The sequence below is a fragment of the Tenrec ecaudatus genome, chromosome 4, assembly GCF_050624435.1.
Source record: "Tenrec ecaudatus isolate mTenEca1 chromosome 4, mTenEca1.hap1, whole genome shotgun sequence".
Classification (NCBI taxonomy): Eukaryota; Metazoa; Chordata; class Mammalia; order Afrosoricida; family Tenrecidae; genus Tenrec; species Tenrec ecaudatus.
In genome coordinates this window covers 22,433,247-22,452,713 of record NC_134533.1, presented here as the reverse complement: position 1 = coordinate 22,452,713, position 19,467 = coordinate 22,433,247, and the positions used below count along the sequence as shown (strand labels likewise).

The window sequence follows — 19,467 nt, the reverse complement described above, 5'->3', positions numbered from 1 at the left end:
GTTGGTCCCGTTGTTTTTCCTCCAGATAGTTCATCCAGCCTATCTTATTTTGACAGACCCGTGGAGATAATAACATACACAAAAACAAGACAGAGGAAAACAAAGCAACAGTATACAACAAAACAACAATAACAAACCACTGAAAAAGAACAAAACAAAGCATATCAAGAAAGAAAAGCTTGTAGTTAGTTCAAGGATCATTTTTTGGCCTTTAGGAGTGTTTTCCAGTCCAGTCTGTTGAGGCACCATGCCCTGGCCCCAAAGTCCACTTTCAGCATTCCCTGGGGACCTTGCCACTCCATTCCCTTGCTGTTCCACTGCACTCCCCCAGTGCTTTGCCTCGGTGTGGTGGAATCCGGTCAGGCGCAATTCCCACACTGTGTCTCCGGTGCTGTCCCCTGTATCGCCCTTAGTCACTGAGGGGCATCATGTCTCATAGTGGGACCAGCCATGTTGTCCTCTCTGTGGACTGGCTGCTCTAATCAGGAACATCATCCTCATGGCCTGGTGGGCCAGGCTGTGTTCCACTCTCTCCTCCTGCCCCTTCATAGTTGGTTACTTTCACTATGGAGTTTTTTTTTTGCTCATGTAAACGATGCAGGCTTTTGTTCTATTGTGCATAGGGTTGTTATAGGTTGGAACTGACTCTATGACACCTAACAACAACAACAACTCTGATCTTGGATGTTATTATTTACAGTTCTTGGATCACATTGGCTGATGTGCTCCTTCCGTGTGGACTTAGCTGATACCTCACTTAGAAGGTCATTTGTGTTAAGATGAGCCTGTAAGACTCAGACACTATTATTTCTGATAGCCAGATGCCATCTGATTTCTTCACCACATCTTTAGTGGGCAGGTATCAAACATGGTCATATCATAAGACAAAGTTGTTCTTAGATAAGAGTTCATGGTTAAGTGAGAGGTCAAAACTCATTTGCATATCTAAAGTTTGAATATTCCTGGTCCACTTTAGAGGCAACCTCATCAGCTTGCTGAGAAATAACTTCCATGAGCCATTTTGCACACTCCTTAGTTGTTGTCACCTTTTATTTTGTATCTGTTCTGTTTCCATCTTATCTTTTGTGTCAGTTCCCCATCTTATCTCCACCCTTTACTTCCCACCTGGCCTTCACCTTTTATCCTGTCTACACCCTGTATCTTGTGCCCACTCTTTATCATGTCTCCATTTTTTACCCTCCAATCTCTCCACCCTCCATTATATCCTTCAGTGTCTTTCCTCCATTTCCCCTCTTATCACTTGGTTAAAAATCATTTTAAGTTGTCTGTTGATTGTCCTGTCTCTATTAGGAAGTGGAGGTTCTAAGGTGAAGCACTGAATCTTAATCACAACCTTGTTCATAGCATTTGGCATATGTGAGGCTTAAATAAATGCATGGTTGGGTTATGGGTGAAAATCATACAAATAAAATTATATGCTGTGTCAGGGCATAATGCAATGATTGCTTAATTTTTAGTCTGATTCCAATTTCATCACCCATTTTTAAGTATAATTATTTTATATTACTTTTCTACCTCAAAGTCCTGTCTATATATTTTCTATCTAATTTTAGAATGACTGAGAAAATATTGTGAATTTTTTCCTTGGAGTTTTGCCCATGAGCTTTCTCTCATAGTTTAATGAGAAAAGTTGATCCCTCTACATGCATATCTTTATAAAGTTGTGTACTTCAGTCTGAAATTGTCCAGAAAGTGACAGGGAACCCCTCTCTATAATGTATCCACCCTTTATCCATTCCATTGTTTCTACCCTCCATTATGTATTCTTCATCTATATGAGGCTTACATGAATGTATTATTAATTGATGGATCATTTTTTCTCCATTTTCTATCTTGTCCCTTGGTTAGAACCTTGTATCCTGAGTGATTTCAATAGTGAGCGTGTAATCCAAATTCCGGTTTTTCTGACCCTTGTTCTTTTAGCACTCCACAGAGAAGAGGAACAGCCAAGGGACAGTGATATTTCTCTTTTAGTGTTGTAGAGGGGCGAGTATGAGAGAGGCATGCACGTGAAAGGGCTTAGGACTGGCGTCTGGCACACAGAAAGTGCACTATAGATGCTGTTAATTTTGCTATGGTTCAGTGAATAGTCAACCCGACCTTCCAATATCAGTTGCCAAAATAGCCCAGTTCCCTTTTACTCCTGACACTTTGTGAATTTGATCTCTGGACACCACCAGATGGACATTGGACATGTTTTAGAGGCAGAAGAGGACGTGTTCCCTTGTGATATCAAAACTGTATTCCAAGGGACTAATTAGATGACAGCAATGTTGTCCTCACCTGTGAACGAGGCAGAAGCTGGTCCCAGCATCAATCCGGGGAGTGGCCCTGTGAGGGAAGAACTGGCCTCCCTCAGAGAGGCAGAAAGCATGAGACACTGATAATCCCTATGTTCTCATTCACACCTTATAAATCACCCATTTCAGTATTAGGAGAAAACTTTCTCAGCCAAACTGTGCTAATAAGCATTCTTAGTAGAAAGTAGAGCTCACAAGTCAGCAACCTCCTTTGAAGCTTTCTGTGAGAGTTTCACCTGAATGTTAGCAACAGTGCTCTGTTTTGGCCAAAGGAAGTAGAACATGCAAAGTGGTTGCTGTATCACAAAGTACCCGGGTTGCAGGGATGAGAGACCAGGGAGTCAACGGTACGTTGCCCAAGAACCAATCATGTGGCTTTGGACCAGCTGCACATCGTCTTTCTGGGCTCAAGTGCAACATCTGTAAAATGGAAGCAACTTGAAAATACGAATTTAGAAGTCACAGAGCTCTTCAGCAAAGAAACAGAAAATGATAGATAGTGTGAATTGCCATCAGATTGCAAATGGCTGAGTCCCTATTTGGTTTTCACTTAGCAGCACACTGAGAGACTCCAGTTCAGACGAGATTCTGTAATCAACAGAAATCGTCTACTCTCTGCTTTGCCTCACTATGGAAAACAATTAAAATCTTATTGAGAAGTGTAATCGGGTGTCACCTGTCCAATTTGGGACTGTACACTTGAAACTGGTTTCGATAGCCCTTTCAGAAGTTGTCCACATCTACTATTCCATGAGGTGAGGATGGAAAAAAAGTCCCGGTGACCTGCCAGGACCATCAGATCCAGTCAATGTAAGTTTTCTAAATCTATTTTTAAAAAAGAGCTAAAAGAAAAATGCAACTCAAATTAAAGTGCAGCAGACAGATTTTAGTAGAATTCTCCTTAATTTCCACAAAATAATTCTGTTTCTCATGTTAAGCTAAATAGGATGCTTCTTTCTTTGCTAGGTCTTACTTTCTTTTCACAAATAATTTGTCTTTTATTCTGACATTTTTGGAGCAAAAAGATGAATTGACTTACATTTGTAATTTTTTGGCAGAAAAAAATCACTACCGTTGAATCCATGCCGAATCATAGCTATGTTATAGGACAGGGTGGAACTGCTTCTATGGATTTCTGAGACTAACTCTTTATGGGAGTAGAAAATCCTGCCTTTCTCCTACATTTGTGGGTACACACATTTATTATTTGATTACATTCAGTATTGATCATATATTCTCCAACGTCTTGTATTCTGGATGAATATTAATATTAAAGTATCATTTATAGTAAATGAATGCCCGCATCAATACCTACTACTTTAGAAAAAATACATAGAAATTATTGCTTCTTGAAGCCACAGGAATAGTTGTTTTCCCTGGTGTTGATAATGACCATCACTCTGACATGACATTCACTGAAAATTAACCACATGCCAGGCTCAGCATACACACTTCACAATCATAGGTGCATTTACTCTTTTCTGTGACTCAAGGGGGTGGGGCTCCAATTGCTACTGAGTAGGTTCTAACTCATGGCAATGTCATGCATATTAGAAGTATTCCATTAAGTTCCATAAGAATTTCATTGGCTGATTTTGCTTTGGTCAATAGATCACTTACTCTTTCTTCCAAAGCACTTCTGGATTCCTGCGATCTAGCTTTAGTTAGTACCCGAGTGCTTAAGAATTTGCACCATCCAGAGGCTCCTGGGGAGGTAGCACTGCTCTCACCTTTCCTGATAAGGAAGAGAGCCTTTGAAAGGTTGTCATTGCTGACAGTGCCACCAACAATAAATGTCAGAGGAAGGATTGAAATCTACATGCGGATAAGTGAGAGGACAGTGTGGTGTTGAAGCACCCAGACGGTGGAGCTCAGGCTGCCTGGTATGAAGCCCAGACCTGCCACTTCCTAGTTAGGTTACTAACTGGAAGACGGGGTGGTGGGAAGGAAGAGGAAGAATGACAGCACGACACTGGGTGACACCAACCTGGAGACACCGTTGACACAAGAGTTTGCTGTTTGTTAACGGCAGGCTGTGCTCTTGGGGAGAGGTCCGGTGTTATAGTGGGTTACTTGTTGGCCGGCTAACCAAGTTAGTAGTTCATGTCACCACCAGCCCCACAGGAGAAAGAGAAGGTTTTCTGCTCCCATAAAGATTTACTGTCCTGGAAACCCAAACGTGCAGTTTCTGTCTGTTCTCCAGGCCCAGTGTAAGTCAGAATTAACTCAATGGCAGTGAGTTTGAGTTTTATTGTTAAACTCTGAAGAGACTCCATTGGACATGTCATTTGCATCAGCCCCCATTGCCTTCTTGCAAAGAGAGGGGAAAAGGAGAGAGCCAAACAAAAATGGAGAAAAAGGTTCCCAGTCAGTACAGGAAGTGTCTCTTCAGCATTTTCTTCTACCTGTACATTCTTCTGACATTTAATGACTCTTAATTCTTATCACACCAAGCATCATGCCTTCAGCAAGTAGAAGCATTTCAATAATTTAGACAGGGAGGATGTCTCTCCGAAGGAGGATGCAGTGGCGGTTCAGTTGTAGAATTCTGTTCCTTCTTCTGTGAATTAAAACATAGTAGAATTTCTCCACAATATTTTTTAAGTCGCCGTGTGCATAGGTACATTGGTAGAAAAAGAAGTGAGTGTGTCTAAAGAGGAAACATTACAATCCTCTCCCCTACCCCCTGAAGGAATTCTGTTACAATTCTGTGTTTTCCTTGGGTTTATAGGTCAGACCATGCCAGCATTCCCTGTGTCCTTTGGAACTCTGGAAGTAGCACCCAATGGCACGGACTTTATCATGCTGGGGCTCTCACAGACCACAGCGGTGCAGAGAGTTCTCTTCATGGTCTTTTTGATCATCTATGTGGTGACAGTTTGTGGCAACATGGTCATTGTCATCGCCATCACCTCCAGTCCCACCCTGGCCTCCCCCATGTATTTCTTCCTGGCCAATCTGTCCTTTATTGACACTTGCTATTCTTCTTCTATGACCCCCAAACTCATTGCTGACTCCTTGTATGAAGTGAGAGCCATCTCCTATGGCGGCTGTATGATTCAACTCTTTGCGGCCCATTTTTTGGGAGGCGTGGAGATCCTCCTGCTCACAATCATGGCCTATGACCGCTATGTGGCCATCTGTAAGCCCCTGCACTACACAACCACCATGACCAGACATCTCTGTGCCTTGCTTGTTGGGGTGGCCTGGTTCGGGGGCTTTCTGCATTCATTGATTCAGCTCCTCCTTGTTCTTCAGTTGCCCTTCTGTGGGCCCAATGTCATCAATCACTTTGTGTGTGATTTGTACCCTTTGCTGGAACTCGCCTGCACCGACACATATGCCATTGGCCTGCTGGTGGTCGCCAACAGTGGTGTGATCTGCTTGCTGAACTTCCTGATGTTGGCTGCCTCCTACGTTGTCATCCTGCGCTCCCTGAGGTGCCACAGTGCAGAGGGGAGGCGCAAAGCCCTCTCTACCTGTGGGGCCCACTTCACTGTTGTCACCTTGTTCTTTGTACCTTGCATTTTTAGTTATATGCGCCCATGTTCTACTCTTCCTATAGACAAGCACATGGCAGTATTTTATGGTATTCTGACACCTATGTTGAACCCACTCATTTATACTCTGAGAAATGAAGAGGTAAAACATGCTATGAGGAAGCTCTTCATGCAAAAAGACTGAAAGATATGCCATGAGCAGTGAAGCAGGGAATTAAACATGACTTTATTTCTCTGAATGGAAGAACCCAAGGCTTGTGTTCTGTTACTTCATGTCATTCCATCTTATCCCTTCTCTCATCTTCATTGACTTTATATGGTTTGCCCTATCTTTTTATGTGAACCCTATATGATTTTCAAAAAACTCTGTGGGAATAGATATGCAATATAAGATTATTTCCCTTCTTTTAGAAACGTGGGAACTAGGCCTCCTGGTTCATTTAATCTATTAATTAAGATGATCTAGCTTTGGAGTACCTAAACTAAAAATCAATAGCGGTCATTGCTGATTTATTGTCCAAATGTTTATGTAGCGATCCATGATTATGTCATTTGAGTTGTGTGATCATCGAGTAGTTGAAATGCGATGCAAAACACAACTGAAGATAAACAACCTCATATATCTGCGCGTACTCAGCGAGGCCTGGCTATTATTCCTGGACATCACCCTTTATGACACTGTTCTTGGTTGGCGAATATAGTTCACACCCTTGGCTGCTGAGAGTCTCCCTGAAGCACCTTGGAAGAAAGGTCTGACCATATCCTTCTGAAAAGCTTATCGTGGAAAACCCTTTGGCCAATTCTACTCAGACGCAGTTGTCCAAAGTTGGTATCGGCACTACGGCAATTGGTTTGGTTTGATTTCATAGCTGCAATAGGAGCCCTGGTGGTGTATGGTTACATGTTTCGCTGCGAGCCACATGGTCAACAGTTTGAAACCACCAGCAGCTCCTTAGGAGAAAGACTGGGCTTTCTACTCCCGCAAAGAGTTGTTGCAGTTTGGGAAACCCACAGCAGGTCGCTGCGAGTCAGCATTGACACAATGGCATTGAGTTTGGTTTTATGTTTATACTGTGGCAGAGAGAGATTAAGATCTCTGACCCTGGTTATGGATCATTCTGCATTTTAATCACATTTTCCATGCTTGCCAATGACTGCTGGTGCTTGTCTTGGAAATGAGGGTGAGGAGAGTATATCTCTCTGAGTGATTCTGTTTTATGAGAGCCTAAAATCTGAGCGGGTTGGTGTGTGCAAACAGACGAGCCTCAAAGATGAGCCTTAAGGCTATCTTAAAAGTGTGACCTCAAGTTAGAATCCCTGTTCATTTTTATAGGATGCCTGGTAATGCAGTGCTTACCTGTGGGGGTGCTAAATGCAAGGTCAGAAGTCTCAAACCACCAATAAACAAGAAAATGTGTTTGGTCTGTTGACAGTCCATGACACTTTCAACATTCTTCATCAGTACAATATTTTAAAATTCACAAGTTCTTCTTTGGCTTTCCTTATCCAGTGCTTAACTTTCAAATGCATGTGGCATAGTTGAAAATTCCGCAGATTGGGTCAGGCACACAGTAGTCTTCAAAGCAATATTCCTGGTGTAATAAACGATACGACTCTGATTAAAATGGGTAAAGACCAGTCCACTTCAGCTACATGATACCTAAAATATCTGTTTTTATGCATTCCATTTTACACTTGATGATTTCCAGTTTTCCTAGATTCATACTTTGTACGTTTCAAGTTCTGAGTATCAGTAGATGTTTGCAGCTGTTTCTTTCTCATGTGGAGACATGCCCCACTGGCAAATGAAGGTCCTCAAGGTGTTAGTACTCTACCCATTTCGTTATAGGAGATTTGGCTTTGAGAAGGCAGCTCTTCCTCACTCATATTTTGAGTGCCTCCCAACCTAAGTGCTTCACCTTCTCCTATTTATCTGACAATGTCCTGCTGATAATCAGATGCATTTCATTTGTGAACTCCTTAGAAATGGCCCGACCACCCCTCGTTAATCTAGCAGCGCAGTCTTTTGTTCGTCTGGACACTCTGTTTATGTCGGTTCATTTTGGGTGACCGTGATGGCATTTAAAATACCAGTGACATAGCTTCTAGTATCTCAGCAACACACAAGCGACCGCACTATGACAATGCAACAAACTGAAAGGAAAGCGGTGGTTCACTGAAGTGTAGACACGAGGATCCATGTGGTTACCAGGTCGTTGTCACGTGCTGTTGACTCAGTGCTCATTCTTAGCGATGCCACACACAGCAGAATGACACATGCCTGGTTGGGCCATTTGCACCCTCATTGCTACATTGGAGTCCTTTGTGGTAGTCATGGTGTCAATCCCTCTCCTGGAGGCCCTTGGTTCTTTATTATGGAACTAAAATTTGAGTGAGGAGCAAACAAAGATGGGCATTTTGGCATAATTTAATATCTCATAAATTTCATGGTCCTAAAGAACATAAGGCTTGAGGAAAGGGGGGTTGCCACATAAATAGAGTGACCAAACGGTCTAAACCAGGTTGTCTGGTCAAACTTTGCAGATTTCCTTTGTCCAATAGACCCACGCTTGAGTGTCAGACATGCTTTGTGCAACTTCCTGTCTCAAGCAGTGCTACGTATGTCTTAGTAATGACCTGTAATGTTTCCATAGTGCAAGAGACTTTACTAGCCACACAGCACCACAACTTTTGTAGCACATAATCTGGAAATATTATTACCACACGCGGAACCCCAAAAAGCCTTTCTGGTGACAGAAGCACCCCAAACCAGGGATATAATCTTAACGGAAGTATAAGGTATTTACTAGTTTTCCAGATGCACCATTCTCCTATCAGCTGCATTATTCTGGGGCGTTCCTATTGCATTTCTTATAACTGTCTGCTGGAAAGTAACAATTATTAGAGTTCCTACTTCATGTTTCATATGAATGACTTTTAAAATTACTCTATTGTGACAATTGGTCCTTATTGGAGGAGTTAAACATTGTATGACAGTTACAGCTAATGCTTTGACCCAGAGAACAGATATGTTATCAATGAAGTGACTTGTGTACATTAATAAAACCTGTTCCATCCACGGGTTTCAGTCTTCATTCTAAAGCTTTCCAAATGACATAATAGCAAAGCAGTTCTTGAATGTGGCCACAACATAATTTATCAAGGGTCTTCAGGGTGAGGGTTGGGGAGGGACGGAAAAAAGAAATTAAATGTCTATAATAGAATGATGGCAGCATATGAACAAATATGCTCGATACAGTTGATATATGGATTAATGTAAGAGTAGTAACAGCTCCCCCTAAAATGATCTTAAAAACTCACTGAAGCTTGAGTGTTAAATCTAGGCACAGTGAAGACAGTGCATTGTTACCTGATCATTGAAAAAATATAGTTTCTGTGGTTTTAAAGATTTGCACCAGGTCTATACAGAGGAAAGCACGCCATCCTATGTTTGATCATCTACTGGGGAGAAGGAGAGACTGAGGAGGATGTCTGCTTTCTTTCAAACCACTGGTGTTCTAATGTGAAGAATGGGAATAATTAAAGTATCAAATTCATAGAACTGTTTTGAGAATTGAATGTGACAGGAATACACAGCACTGTCCACAGAAGCTTAGTTAAAGGGTTTATAATGATTTCTATTTGCTACCAGCACAGGTCTCATTCATGGAGACTGAGAAACAAAGACAGATTGGATGGGAATGAAAAGGGAAAGTTTTCCTTTGAATGATCTAGAAGGAAAAAGCCAGCACGAGAGTCACCAAGGCAAAGGTCCAGAAAAAATTAGATGTACAGTTTTATACATGTGTACCAGGAAGTACATTTAGGGTTTTATGACTATGTAACAGATTTCATAGATGTGGTCATGAGTATACATTAGGGTGGGTTTATGATTATTGACAGGATATGGCTACTTGAGCCCCTCTTTTAAAAAATATTTTTATTGTTGGCCCTTCCAGCTCTTATCAAAATCCATACATTCATCCATTATGTCGGCACATTTGTACATATGCTGCCACAGTCATTTTCAAAGCATTTTCTTTCTATTTGAGCAATTGGTATCAGTTCCTCGTTTTCCCTGCCCCTTCTCCCTCATGACCTCTTGATAATTATAAATTATTTTTATTTTTTCTTGTCTTGCACTGTCCGGTGTCTCCCTTTTGACTTGATCTGATGGCATCTTTCTAGTGCTTTGGTTCCTGGACCAAAGTATTTTTGTTCCGGGGTGACCTGAAGATTGTGACTATCTTTTCTGTGCATGTTCAGGTGAGCAGGTCTGGTCATAACCAATACGGGTGAACTCAGATGAGTTACTTTCCTTGCAATAAAGAACTCAAAAGCGTAAGGTATCATGAAGGGAAGTACAGGTTAATCATGGCAATATTATTTGGTCCAACATCTTGTGACAACATCTCATATCCTAAATGTAGGCTTCTTGGGCAAATTGTAGATTTACAATCTTATACAGGGCTCGACAGGTTGGGGAGTAGTCTCATAACATTAATATTTTACTGATGCACACACCGTCCTAATATTAGGGACACTGTTATCTTCAAATAATGAAATATTTCAAAACAATGAAATATTTGAGACAGATGTTGGTTGCATTTAGAAGACTAAATAAATCAACTAAGGACAAAATGCCAGCATTCCCCATATCCCAACCAGATAAATACTAACGTCAGAATTTTAATCAGAAAAAATTCTCAATAAATATTCATTACTGTCACCACCACCACCATCATTTTTACTGTTTAAAAAAACATTTAAGAAATATTGTTTGCTTTTTAAAATCATTTTACACACAACAAATATCATACAACAAATATTGTTTCACATTGATTTCTTCTTAGGAATTACAACTAGATTTTCAAACGGTAAATTCAATTTTTTAAAGCTTAAAATTGCTTACATATATGAAGCTAGATGTTTATAGGGAATTATGGCAAAGCATCTGTTTTGGATATGATTTTATTGTTGCTGAGAATATGCAAAACAAAACAAAACATACACCAATCCAACAGTTTCTACACGTGCTATATAGACATTGATTACATTCTTCAATTGTGAGTGCAACGTTCTCACATTCCTCCTATGAGTGGTTCCCTGCACATCCTCACTAACAAATTCATTGCCCTTCAACTTCCTATCTGATCTTTCAAGTTACTGCTGTCAACTTGGTCCTTTACAGATAGCTCTTAAGAGTAGAATGCTAAAGGCAGACCTTTTTCACGAGTTAAGCTAAAGTTCTGTTTCAAGACGACTCAGGAGGTTTGGTTACGTGTGAAGGATCATCTAGACTTCACAGCTCCACAAGTCTGCTGTTTACAAAGAACCTGTTTGTAAAAGGTATGAGCTCTGAGATCGGACTCAACCCAAAGCCCCAAGACCATGAGACATTCCAGTATCATGTGATTGTTGAATGTCTGGTTATCAATTTCCTTCTGCAAACAACTTTCTGATTTTTGTTTAGCAAACCCAAACTCTGTATAGATAGGTCTCTTGGACCCGGACCCTGGCCATAACCTTCTCATGCTTGCAGAGCACCAGAACAGGACAGGATCCACCATTAGCAAGTGGACTTTTAAAATTAAGTCAGCTTAAAGCATTTTATAGTCCTTCTTTCTATTATGCTCATTTGTGTGTGCAGAAATGTTACAGACCATTTTAATCCCAGAGTTGTCCATTAGTGATGGGCCCTCCCCCCAGTTCCCGGAGGCCAGGCGATGGGTGTTTTCAGAATCCTTGTGAATTGTCCTTGTCATTACTGCGAGGGTGTCTCTGATTGATGGGGATCCCATGGACAACAGAGGCAATCCTTGCCTGGTGCTGTACCATCTTCATGTGTGTTGTTGAGCTCACGTTGATTGTTCTGACCACTTTGCAAAGTTTGGAGAGCTTTCTGTTCAATTGGTGGTGGGGCGGGGGTATATCTTCCAGCATTATATCAACCAATATTCTGTTGTGATACAGCGTTTTCATTGACTGATTTTTGGAATTCGAATAGCAGGCTTTCTGTCATTGTTTGTCTTAACCTAGAAGTTTCTTTGAAACCTCGCCATCACGGTGACCCTGTAGGTGTGTGAAGTACTGGTGGCCCAGATTCCAACATCATAACAACACATAGGCTGAACAAAGCCATAGAGGGTGGTAGCTCATGTAATAGCAAACATTTTGAAAAGTATTTTTGCATACAAATATGTCCTTCTTGGGATTATGCTGTCCAAGACATAATCTTCTTCTGTTGTGGGAAACACATATGTCTCTCAAATTCAGGCAAGGAAATAAAATAAAAACATATATTTTGATGAAAGAGCTTGTTGAAGACTCTCTACAATCTATTTTCAACTCCTTCCATGCAAACTATATTTTCTGTTTAAAAATAAAACACTCTCCTAGTAGTAGGTATAAAATTATTCAAGAATATTTGAATGGATGCATTTTACATATAATCAATGCCACATTATCATGTCTGTAGACCCTACACTACATACTTTTTCTTCCATAGATACCTTTACCATTGAAATATTTGGACCTGGAAAAGTATTGAGCACTCTAGTAGTGTGTCTGGTAGCTATATTAGCCCTGCCCATAATACATGGGCTGCTATAGAACATTGATTCAGATGGTCTAAAAACGATTTGTTTAAATACATCACCCACAAGATTTATTTATCACTGCTTTTCATGATTTGACCCCAGAGTTTCCTCATGGCATTTTTCACTTCTGCATTTCTTAGGGTATAGATTAGCGGGTTTAACATCGGAGTGATTAGGGTAAACAACACAGCCACTCCTTTGTCAGCAGGGAAGGAGGTCATGGGCCTTAGGTACAGGAATGTACAAGGAACGAAGAATAAGATAACAACAGTGACATGAGAGGCACATGTGGAGAGGGCTTTGCGGCGCCCTTCAGAGCTGTAGCTCCGAAGGGAGCACAGGATGACGACATAGGAAGCAACCAGTATGGAAAAAGAGATTAAACACAGCGACCCACTATTCCCAGCAACCAGGGGCCCCAAAATGTGAGTGTCGGTGCAGGCTAGCTCTAGGAGTGGTATTAAATCACACATGAAATGGTTAATGATATTGGGACCACAAAATGGTAACTGGACCACAAACAGAAGCTGGATCCCTCCATGAATAAACCCCAAAACCCCCGCCATTCCCACCAGGAAATTACACAGGGGTCTACTCATGATGGTCGTGTAGTGCAGGGGCTTACAGATGGCCACATAGCGGTCACAGGCCATTGCAATTAACAAGATGATCTCAGCTGCAGCAAAGAAATGCTCCGCAAAGAGCTGAGTCATGCAGCCCTGGAAGGAGATGGTGTTTTTCTCAGCGATTAAGTCAAAGATCATATTTGGGGCTATGGAGGAAGAGTAGAAGCCATCGATAATGGACAAGCAGGACAGAAAAAAGTACATGGGAGAACCTAAGGCTGGGCTGATGAAGATAGTGACTGAGATGAGCAGGTTTCCTGCCAGCGTCACCAAATAGGTGATTAAACACATGGGAAACAAGAGTTTCTGAAGTTCTGGATTCTGAGTCAGACCCAGCAGCACGAATTCCGTAACATTGTTCATTCTGGTAAGGACTTCAGCTTGAGTAGGGAGGATGGGGCCCATCCGAATAGAGCACAGTATTTGTGAATGATCATATTTTATTCAATTGCCACATATGCTATCGTCTCTTTAGTCCTGGTCCCTGTAATTGAGAGTTATAAAGAAGAAGAGAAGAGATTTGTTTTTTGTTCATCACACAGTAGTAATAATTGAAAAACATCTCAATAAGAGTCAGGTGTTATCATAAATTTATGGCTGGCTTCCAAACTCCCCCTCTGTCTCGGAGAGTCCCATTGTAAGCTTGACTTTCTCATTTGGTGGCACATTTCATCAGCGCTTATTATTTTGGAAATTGTGCTTGTCCATTAGCATGAATAGTCATAGGTTTAGGAACACAAAAGTCAGCTGTGAGTGAGATATAAACTTTCAGAAGTGCTGTAACACTATCAGCTGTGGTGGGTAACTCATTCTTCCTGTCCGTCAGATGAATGCACAGGCATGTCTGATAAAGACAGAGGTGCAGAGCGAGATTTCATTTTTCTTTCAAAATGTGTGGCAATTCTTTTGAACACCCACCAAGCTGTCAAAAGCTATAAATATCCATCACTCTATATTCAATAACCTTGCCTGGTAAAAAATGTCTTATTAATTGTGGCCTTGCGTGTGTTACCTGGCTCAACAAAGTCTTTTAATTTACTCTCAGTCTTCTCAGCTGTTCACCTTAAGTGGTAGTCATGTAAATGGTGTGATGTCCTGTGAAATGTTCACAACATTTGCTAGCTCCCTATTTTGCATGCAATGGGTCTTTTACCATGTATGCAGAGTTGTGCTCTGAATTAGATCTCCTTCCACATTTACAATTTAAACATAAAATCGAATGAATCATGAGTTTCTAATTATCAAGACAGAAATTTAGGATAATATACTTTTTACTGTTGGCAGAAATATAATTAATTAAGATAAACGTGAAGTTTTATTGCTACATACAGTAAATATGGAACATATACGAGACTAGATGATGATATTTTTATTTGGGAGAATGATGTATACATGGGATTTTCAAAAAGGAGTGCACGTTATTTTTATGAAGTACTGCAAAAAATGTACTCTCCCCTCCCCTTCCTTCTCAATCCCTGAAAAGCATAAAATATCATAAAGTGCTTTCCCTTAATAATTTGTGGGCACTGTCTATCAGAAATCATAGCATCTGAGGTATTAAAGACTTGTGTTAACACAACCAACCATCTAAATGAGCCACCAGGTAAGTCTACGTGGAAGAAGCACACCAGCCTGTGTGATCCAAGGACTGTAAATAATAAGATCCAAATCTGGAGGATGGAAGAGTATTAGAATTTGAATTCTGATCATCCACTTGTGCAGAATCATATGGATGATAGTGGAAGGTCAAAATCCATTTGCAGGGCCTCCATGAGGATCAAGCTTCTGGTGAGGACTCCCTGACAATGGACTGGGCTTGTGAATCTCCTTGCTATCAGTCAGAGTGCATTGTAGGGTGGATTCCTGTAGATGTCTGGATTGAAATGTGTACCTTGTCATTTGATGTCCCATTTGGCCATTTCAAATTTATTCCAGTTCCTATTGTTTTCGGCTTCCTTTTCTAGTGAGTGTCTTCTCTGTTTTATTGTGCCTTTGTTGCTGTTGTTTTTAGAATGTATTCCTGTGCATGGAATCTTGGGTAGGTAAATCTACAGAGGCAGTAACTGGAAGAACACTTTCCTAGGGGCATGGCAAGAGAGGGTGAGTTCATAATAACGAGTAAAGGAAAGAACAGAATGTCTTAAATGCATTGTGATGATAATTTGGAAATCTCTCTCATACTTGAACTCTTGAATTGTATAACATATATCATGTATGTCAATAAAGTGCTAAACTACATTGGAATGCATCAGCTGAACAGTTATTGTTAAATTGTAAGAATGAGAAAACATTAGCATCAATGACAATCGGTTATAAAGCAGGAAAAGTCCCTAACAAATTTTGATGGTGTGAAAAACAATGTTATGGTCAGAAAATGTAGAATCCTGGACCACTCAGCTCCATAAAGAAGAGGCAAACAGCTTGAGTTTCCAGGACAGCTTAGTTCTTGAGTCATTTTTTTCAGTCTATGGCTTTTGTAATTCGGCAATTAATTATTCCTGACTAATTAGATGAACCAATTTGGGAGTTAGGAAAAGCTCAAAGAAATGTCTAACCATTACTAGCTGAAATTAACGGATGCAGTCTACTGATGAGACATAATATCGACAAAAACTGTTATAAAAATGGCTTCAATGGTTCTTAAGAGGGTCTGGACTTCACATCACAGACTGGGCATCTATTGATACCTGGGCTTCAGCTCTTCTACGGAGGCCAATCATTTTTTCATTTTTCCTTTGTTCAGCAAATCTCTCTCTTTAAATCTTAGTAAGGACCAGGCAGCTGCTACAAGCAGGGCACAGAGTGATGACTGTGAATGCTATCATTACTCATGTAAATCTCTAATCAAATGCAGTGAAATCCTCAGAAAATAATTTCATGCCATTGTGTTCAACTTCATTTTCATAGAAAAATACTAATCTACAAGTCACTGAGTTTTATTACAAAGACTATTTTAGTGGAAATAAATGGACTAAATTAAGTTAGTGTACTTAAAATTTTGAAAGAAAAAGATTTAATGATCACTGACCTTGGTCTAGTTGCTCGTGGATTCCTCATATTTTAGGTGGATCCCATTCATTGATCTCTTCCCCTCCAGGTATTTGAAATATATCTGCAAACAGACTATATGAGCTTGGAATAAAAGCATTTCTAGGAACAAATTTCAAATTAAAATATAAAAAGTGAGAACCATTTTCTCTTATATTTTTAGATAGATGTCTTGGACATTTTAGTGTATTTTTGTTACCAATTTTCATAATATATTCCCATGATCAGAATTTATTTTCTATTCACTTTCTTTGATTCTCATGGATGTACAAATGAATCATATACACATATATTTCATATCTCTTCGAACTGTTTTCCATACAAATTAATAACCTTGAAAGAAGGCAAAGATTTTCAAATCTGGAAAAGCTATTACGGAAATCTAATCAAGTTGAGTTTGTTGGACATTATTCCTCACATCAACTGTGACACGATTTGATCTCCTAAAAGTCCATCAGCAGTTTGGAGAGAATTCCTTTTATTCCCAATTGAAACCTTCCTTCTGATTTGGTTTCCATAGAAACACACTAAGCTTAGAAGCAGTGTCTCCAAAACAAATCTTGGGCTTGCTCATCTGTGGCTCTGCTGCTGCCCACGCTCACAAGCCCTTCTTTACTATCGTTGTTCATTAATTTTGGAGAGATGCTTTAATAGATGGTTACGCGGTGCAAGGTTTGGTAAGGCAATGACCTCTCAAATCACCTGAGAATTAGTAATTGGCCCTGTTGAAATCTTTGCAACAGCATTAGCCAAAGCCTTTTAGGTACTCCCAGCTGGGAAATCCTTAGAGGCCAGTTTTGAAATATAGTTGAACTTGGGTTAAAGGTATATTTCTGCCAATATTTGGGATGATCCTTGGTAGAGTAACTTGGAAACATTCTTTATAAGGTTGTGCTGCTCATTGTGGTTTTGGGAAACCCACAGTAGGAAGTGTAGATGAATTTATACATGTCAGTTCAAATGATGGAGGTCTCTCTGAAAGCTTGAGTGATATAAATAAGATGTATTAAGAATGGAATTGTCTGCCTTCAAGTTTTGTGTCTAAATATCCTGAGATTTTGTGGCATTTTTGTTTATGGTGGGCTATGGGGGAATTTATGGCAGGTTTCACACATACCAAAGTTTGGTTGATATAAAACTCATAAATGCATCAACTGCCTCCCAGATTGAAAGCAGACCCTCATTTTATGCTTTATGGATATTTATCTTTTCAATCAAGATTTCTAGCAGCACTGTTTTTGCTTGATTGCTAATGCAAAGCTTAGCGGTTCAAAGCCATGCAGAAGTAGATAGGTGTGTTGATCTGTCCTACAAAGAAGGAATGATGAGGACTTAGATATGGTAAAAAGGAGTCCTAGATGCACCATCAGGTAAGCGTCGTGGGGACTTCTAAACACAAGGACAATGGTCCAAACCCAGTAGGCGCTTCAAGCGGAGAGTTGAGTTTATCTATTCCAGTGGAACTTTCAGCCTCAAAAACTCTATAAAGACTCATCACGAGTAAGAATCTGTGCCCATTACAAAGAAAGGTGGCCCAACAGAGCTTCTGGAAGTTCAAGTTTCAATAGAGGATGTGGAAGGAGGAATGTCATTACTGACATCAGATGCATCTTGGCTAAAACCACTGCATACTAGAAAAATGTTTAGTGTCTTTTAGCATCGTTATGCATAATAGAAGGAAACACTGCCAGTCCTGTTCCAGCCTCACCATTGTTGTTATGTTTGAGGCTGCTGTTGCAGCCAATTGTTCATTGCATCTCTCTGATGGTCCTCCTCCTTCTTTGGCTGATCTACTTTACCAAACATTATGTCTTGAGGCTGGTGTCTCCTGATAAAATGTCTAAAATCTGTGAGGTGAAGTTGCCATATCCTTACTTCTTAAGAGCATTCTGGATATCCTTATTCCAAGCCCTATTTGTTTATTCTCTGACAATCTGTGGCACTTCAATAGTCTTGTAATATTGAATTCAAATGCATTAAATCTTCAGTACCATGCCTTTTTGATAATTATCCTCCCTTTGCAATGGTTGAATGTTGACCACTTCTTGTATATACATTGCTTCAGTGCATTTCTTCTATCCTGTTTAGATTCTTCTTGTGTAATTCAATATCTTGTCCATAGAATATTTTGAAATATTTTCCATATTGAAGTTTTAAATTTGTCTCATTTTTTTCAGAGTGGCATATGCTGAATTTGGTCTTCCCCTTTGCTTTCTAACTCTAAGGTTTTGCACATTTCATTGTAATACTGTGTCTTCTTAAATCACACTTTGAAATTTTCTATTCAGCTTTTTCTTCGTAATTTTTCCCATTTGCTTTAGCTAATCAACATTCAAAAGCAAATTTAAGCCTTTCTAACATTCTCTTGAATATTCTGTTATTTTTAAATGATATTTTGCTTTCTTCATGCATGATGTTCATGTTATCCCTCAGTTCATCAGGTATTCTGCAATTAGCATTCAGCAAGTCAAATATACCTTGGGATGTCCTCAAATTTTAGATGGGATATACTCAAGCCATATTTTGACTTTCATTACCTTGTTTTCAGTTTGTTCAGCTTCAAGCTGAACTGGCATTGCGTAATTGATGATCTATTGCATAATCAACCCTGGACCTTATTTTGGGTGCTGTATTAAGGTTCCTCATTATCTCTTTCCACTGACGTAATCAATTTGATTCTCGTGCATTTTGTCGGGTGAATTCCATGTCAGTAGTTATGTTGTTGAAAAATGTATTTGCCTAAGAGGCATAGGACATTTATAGTGGTCTAAATACAGGTATTCACACACAGGTATTCTGATGTAATGACAGGGAAATAGATATATGTACATATACTTATATGTTAAGTATTAAGGTAGCAGATGGGTATTCGGGCCTCCACTCAAGTACTCCCTTGATTTGAGAGTACTAGTTTGGCATTCTGTGATGCTCACCTTCAAGACATGATCACTGAAGACAAATGTGTACATACGAAAATGTCGGTGAAGAAAGTTGATGTTGCCCATAAACAGGTGGCTGTCTATCTGAAAAGCAACAAATCCCACATGGAATAAGCACACCAGATTGTGTGATCATGAGGTATCAATGGGATCAGTTATCAGGCATCAAAGAGCCAGAACAAAAAATCATATCAACGTGAATGGGGGTGTAGGGGAGGGCAGAGTGGAGACTCAAAGACAATCTGTAGGCAATTGGGCATCCTCTCACTGAAGGTCATGAGGAAGAGATGAGCCAGTCAGGGTGCAGTATAGCATACAACTTTTCCCTAGTTTTTTAATGCTCCCTCTTCCACCACTCTCTTGACCCCAGTTCTTACAAATCCAGCTAGAACAGAGAATTTACAATGATACAGATAAGAGCTCACAACCCAAGG

At 40.1% G+C, this 19,467-nt stretch overlaps 2 protein-coding genes across 2 annotated transcripts; one reads left to right on the top strand and one right to left on the bottom strand.

The window, feature by feature from the left end:
• The first annotated feature begins 5,060 nt into the window (after positions 1-5,060).
• LOC142445765 (olfactory receptor 4C3-like) lies at positions 5,061-6,950 on the top strand. The gene is made up of 2 exons (XM_075547680.1): positions 5,061-5,992; positions 6,836-6,950. Exons 1-2 carry the CDS (start codon positions 5,061-5,063, stop codon positions 6,948-6,950), a joined length of 1,047 nt encoding a protein of 348 aa, XP_075403795.1.
• A 5,538-nt stretch (positions 6,951-12,488) lies between these two features.
• On the bottom strand, positions 12,489-13,451 carry LOC142446576 (olfactory receptor 4C45-like). Its single transcript, XM_075548326.1, has one exon. It carries the CDS (start codon positions 13,449-13,451, stop codon positions 12,489-12,491), a length of 963 nt encoding a protein of 320 aa, XP_075404441.1.
• Positions 13,452-19,467: the final 6,016 nt, after the last annotated feature.

What these genes read in the sequence shown, in the direction of transcription:
- LOC142445765 (XM_075547680.1), top strand. Translation starts at nt 5,061, where the DNA reads ATGCCAGCATTCCCTGTGTCCTTTGGAACTCTGGAAGTAGCACCCAAT. An exon ending in GCTATGAGGAAGCTCTTCAT is followed by an intron (nt 5,993 to 6,835) that starts GCAAAAAGACTG and finishes GGAAACCCACAG; the next exon opens with CAGGTCGCTGCGAGTCAGCA.
- LOC142446576 (XM_075548326.1), bottom strand. Translation starts at nt 13,451, where the DNA reads ATGGGCCCCATCCTCCCTACTCAAGCTGAAGTCCTTACCAGAATGAAC.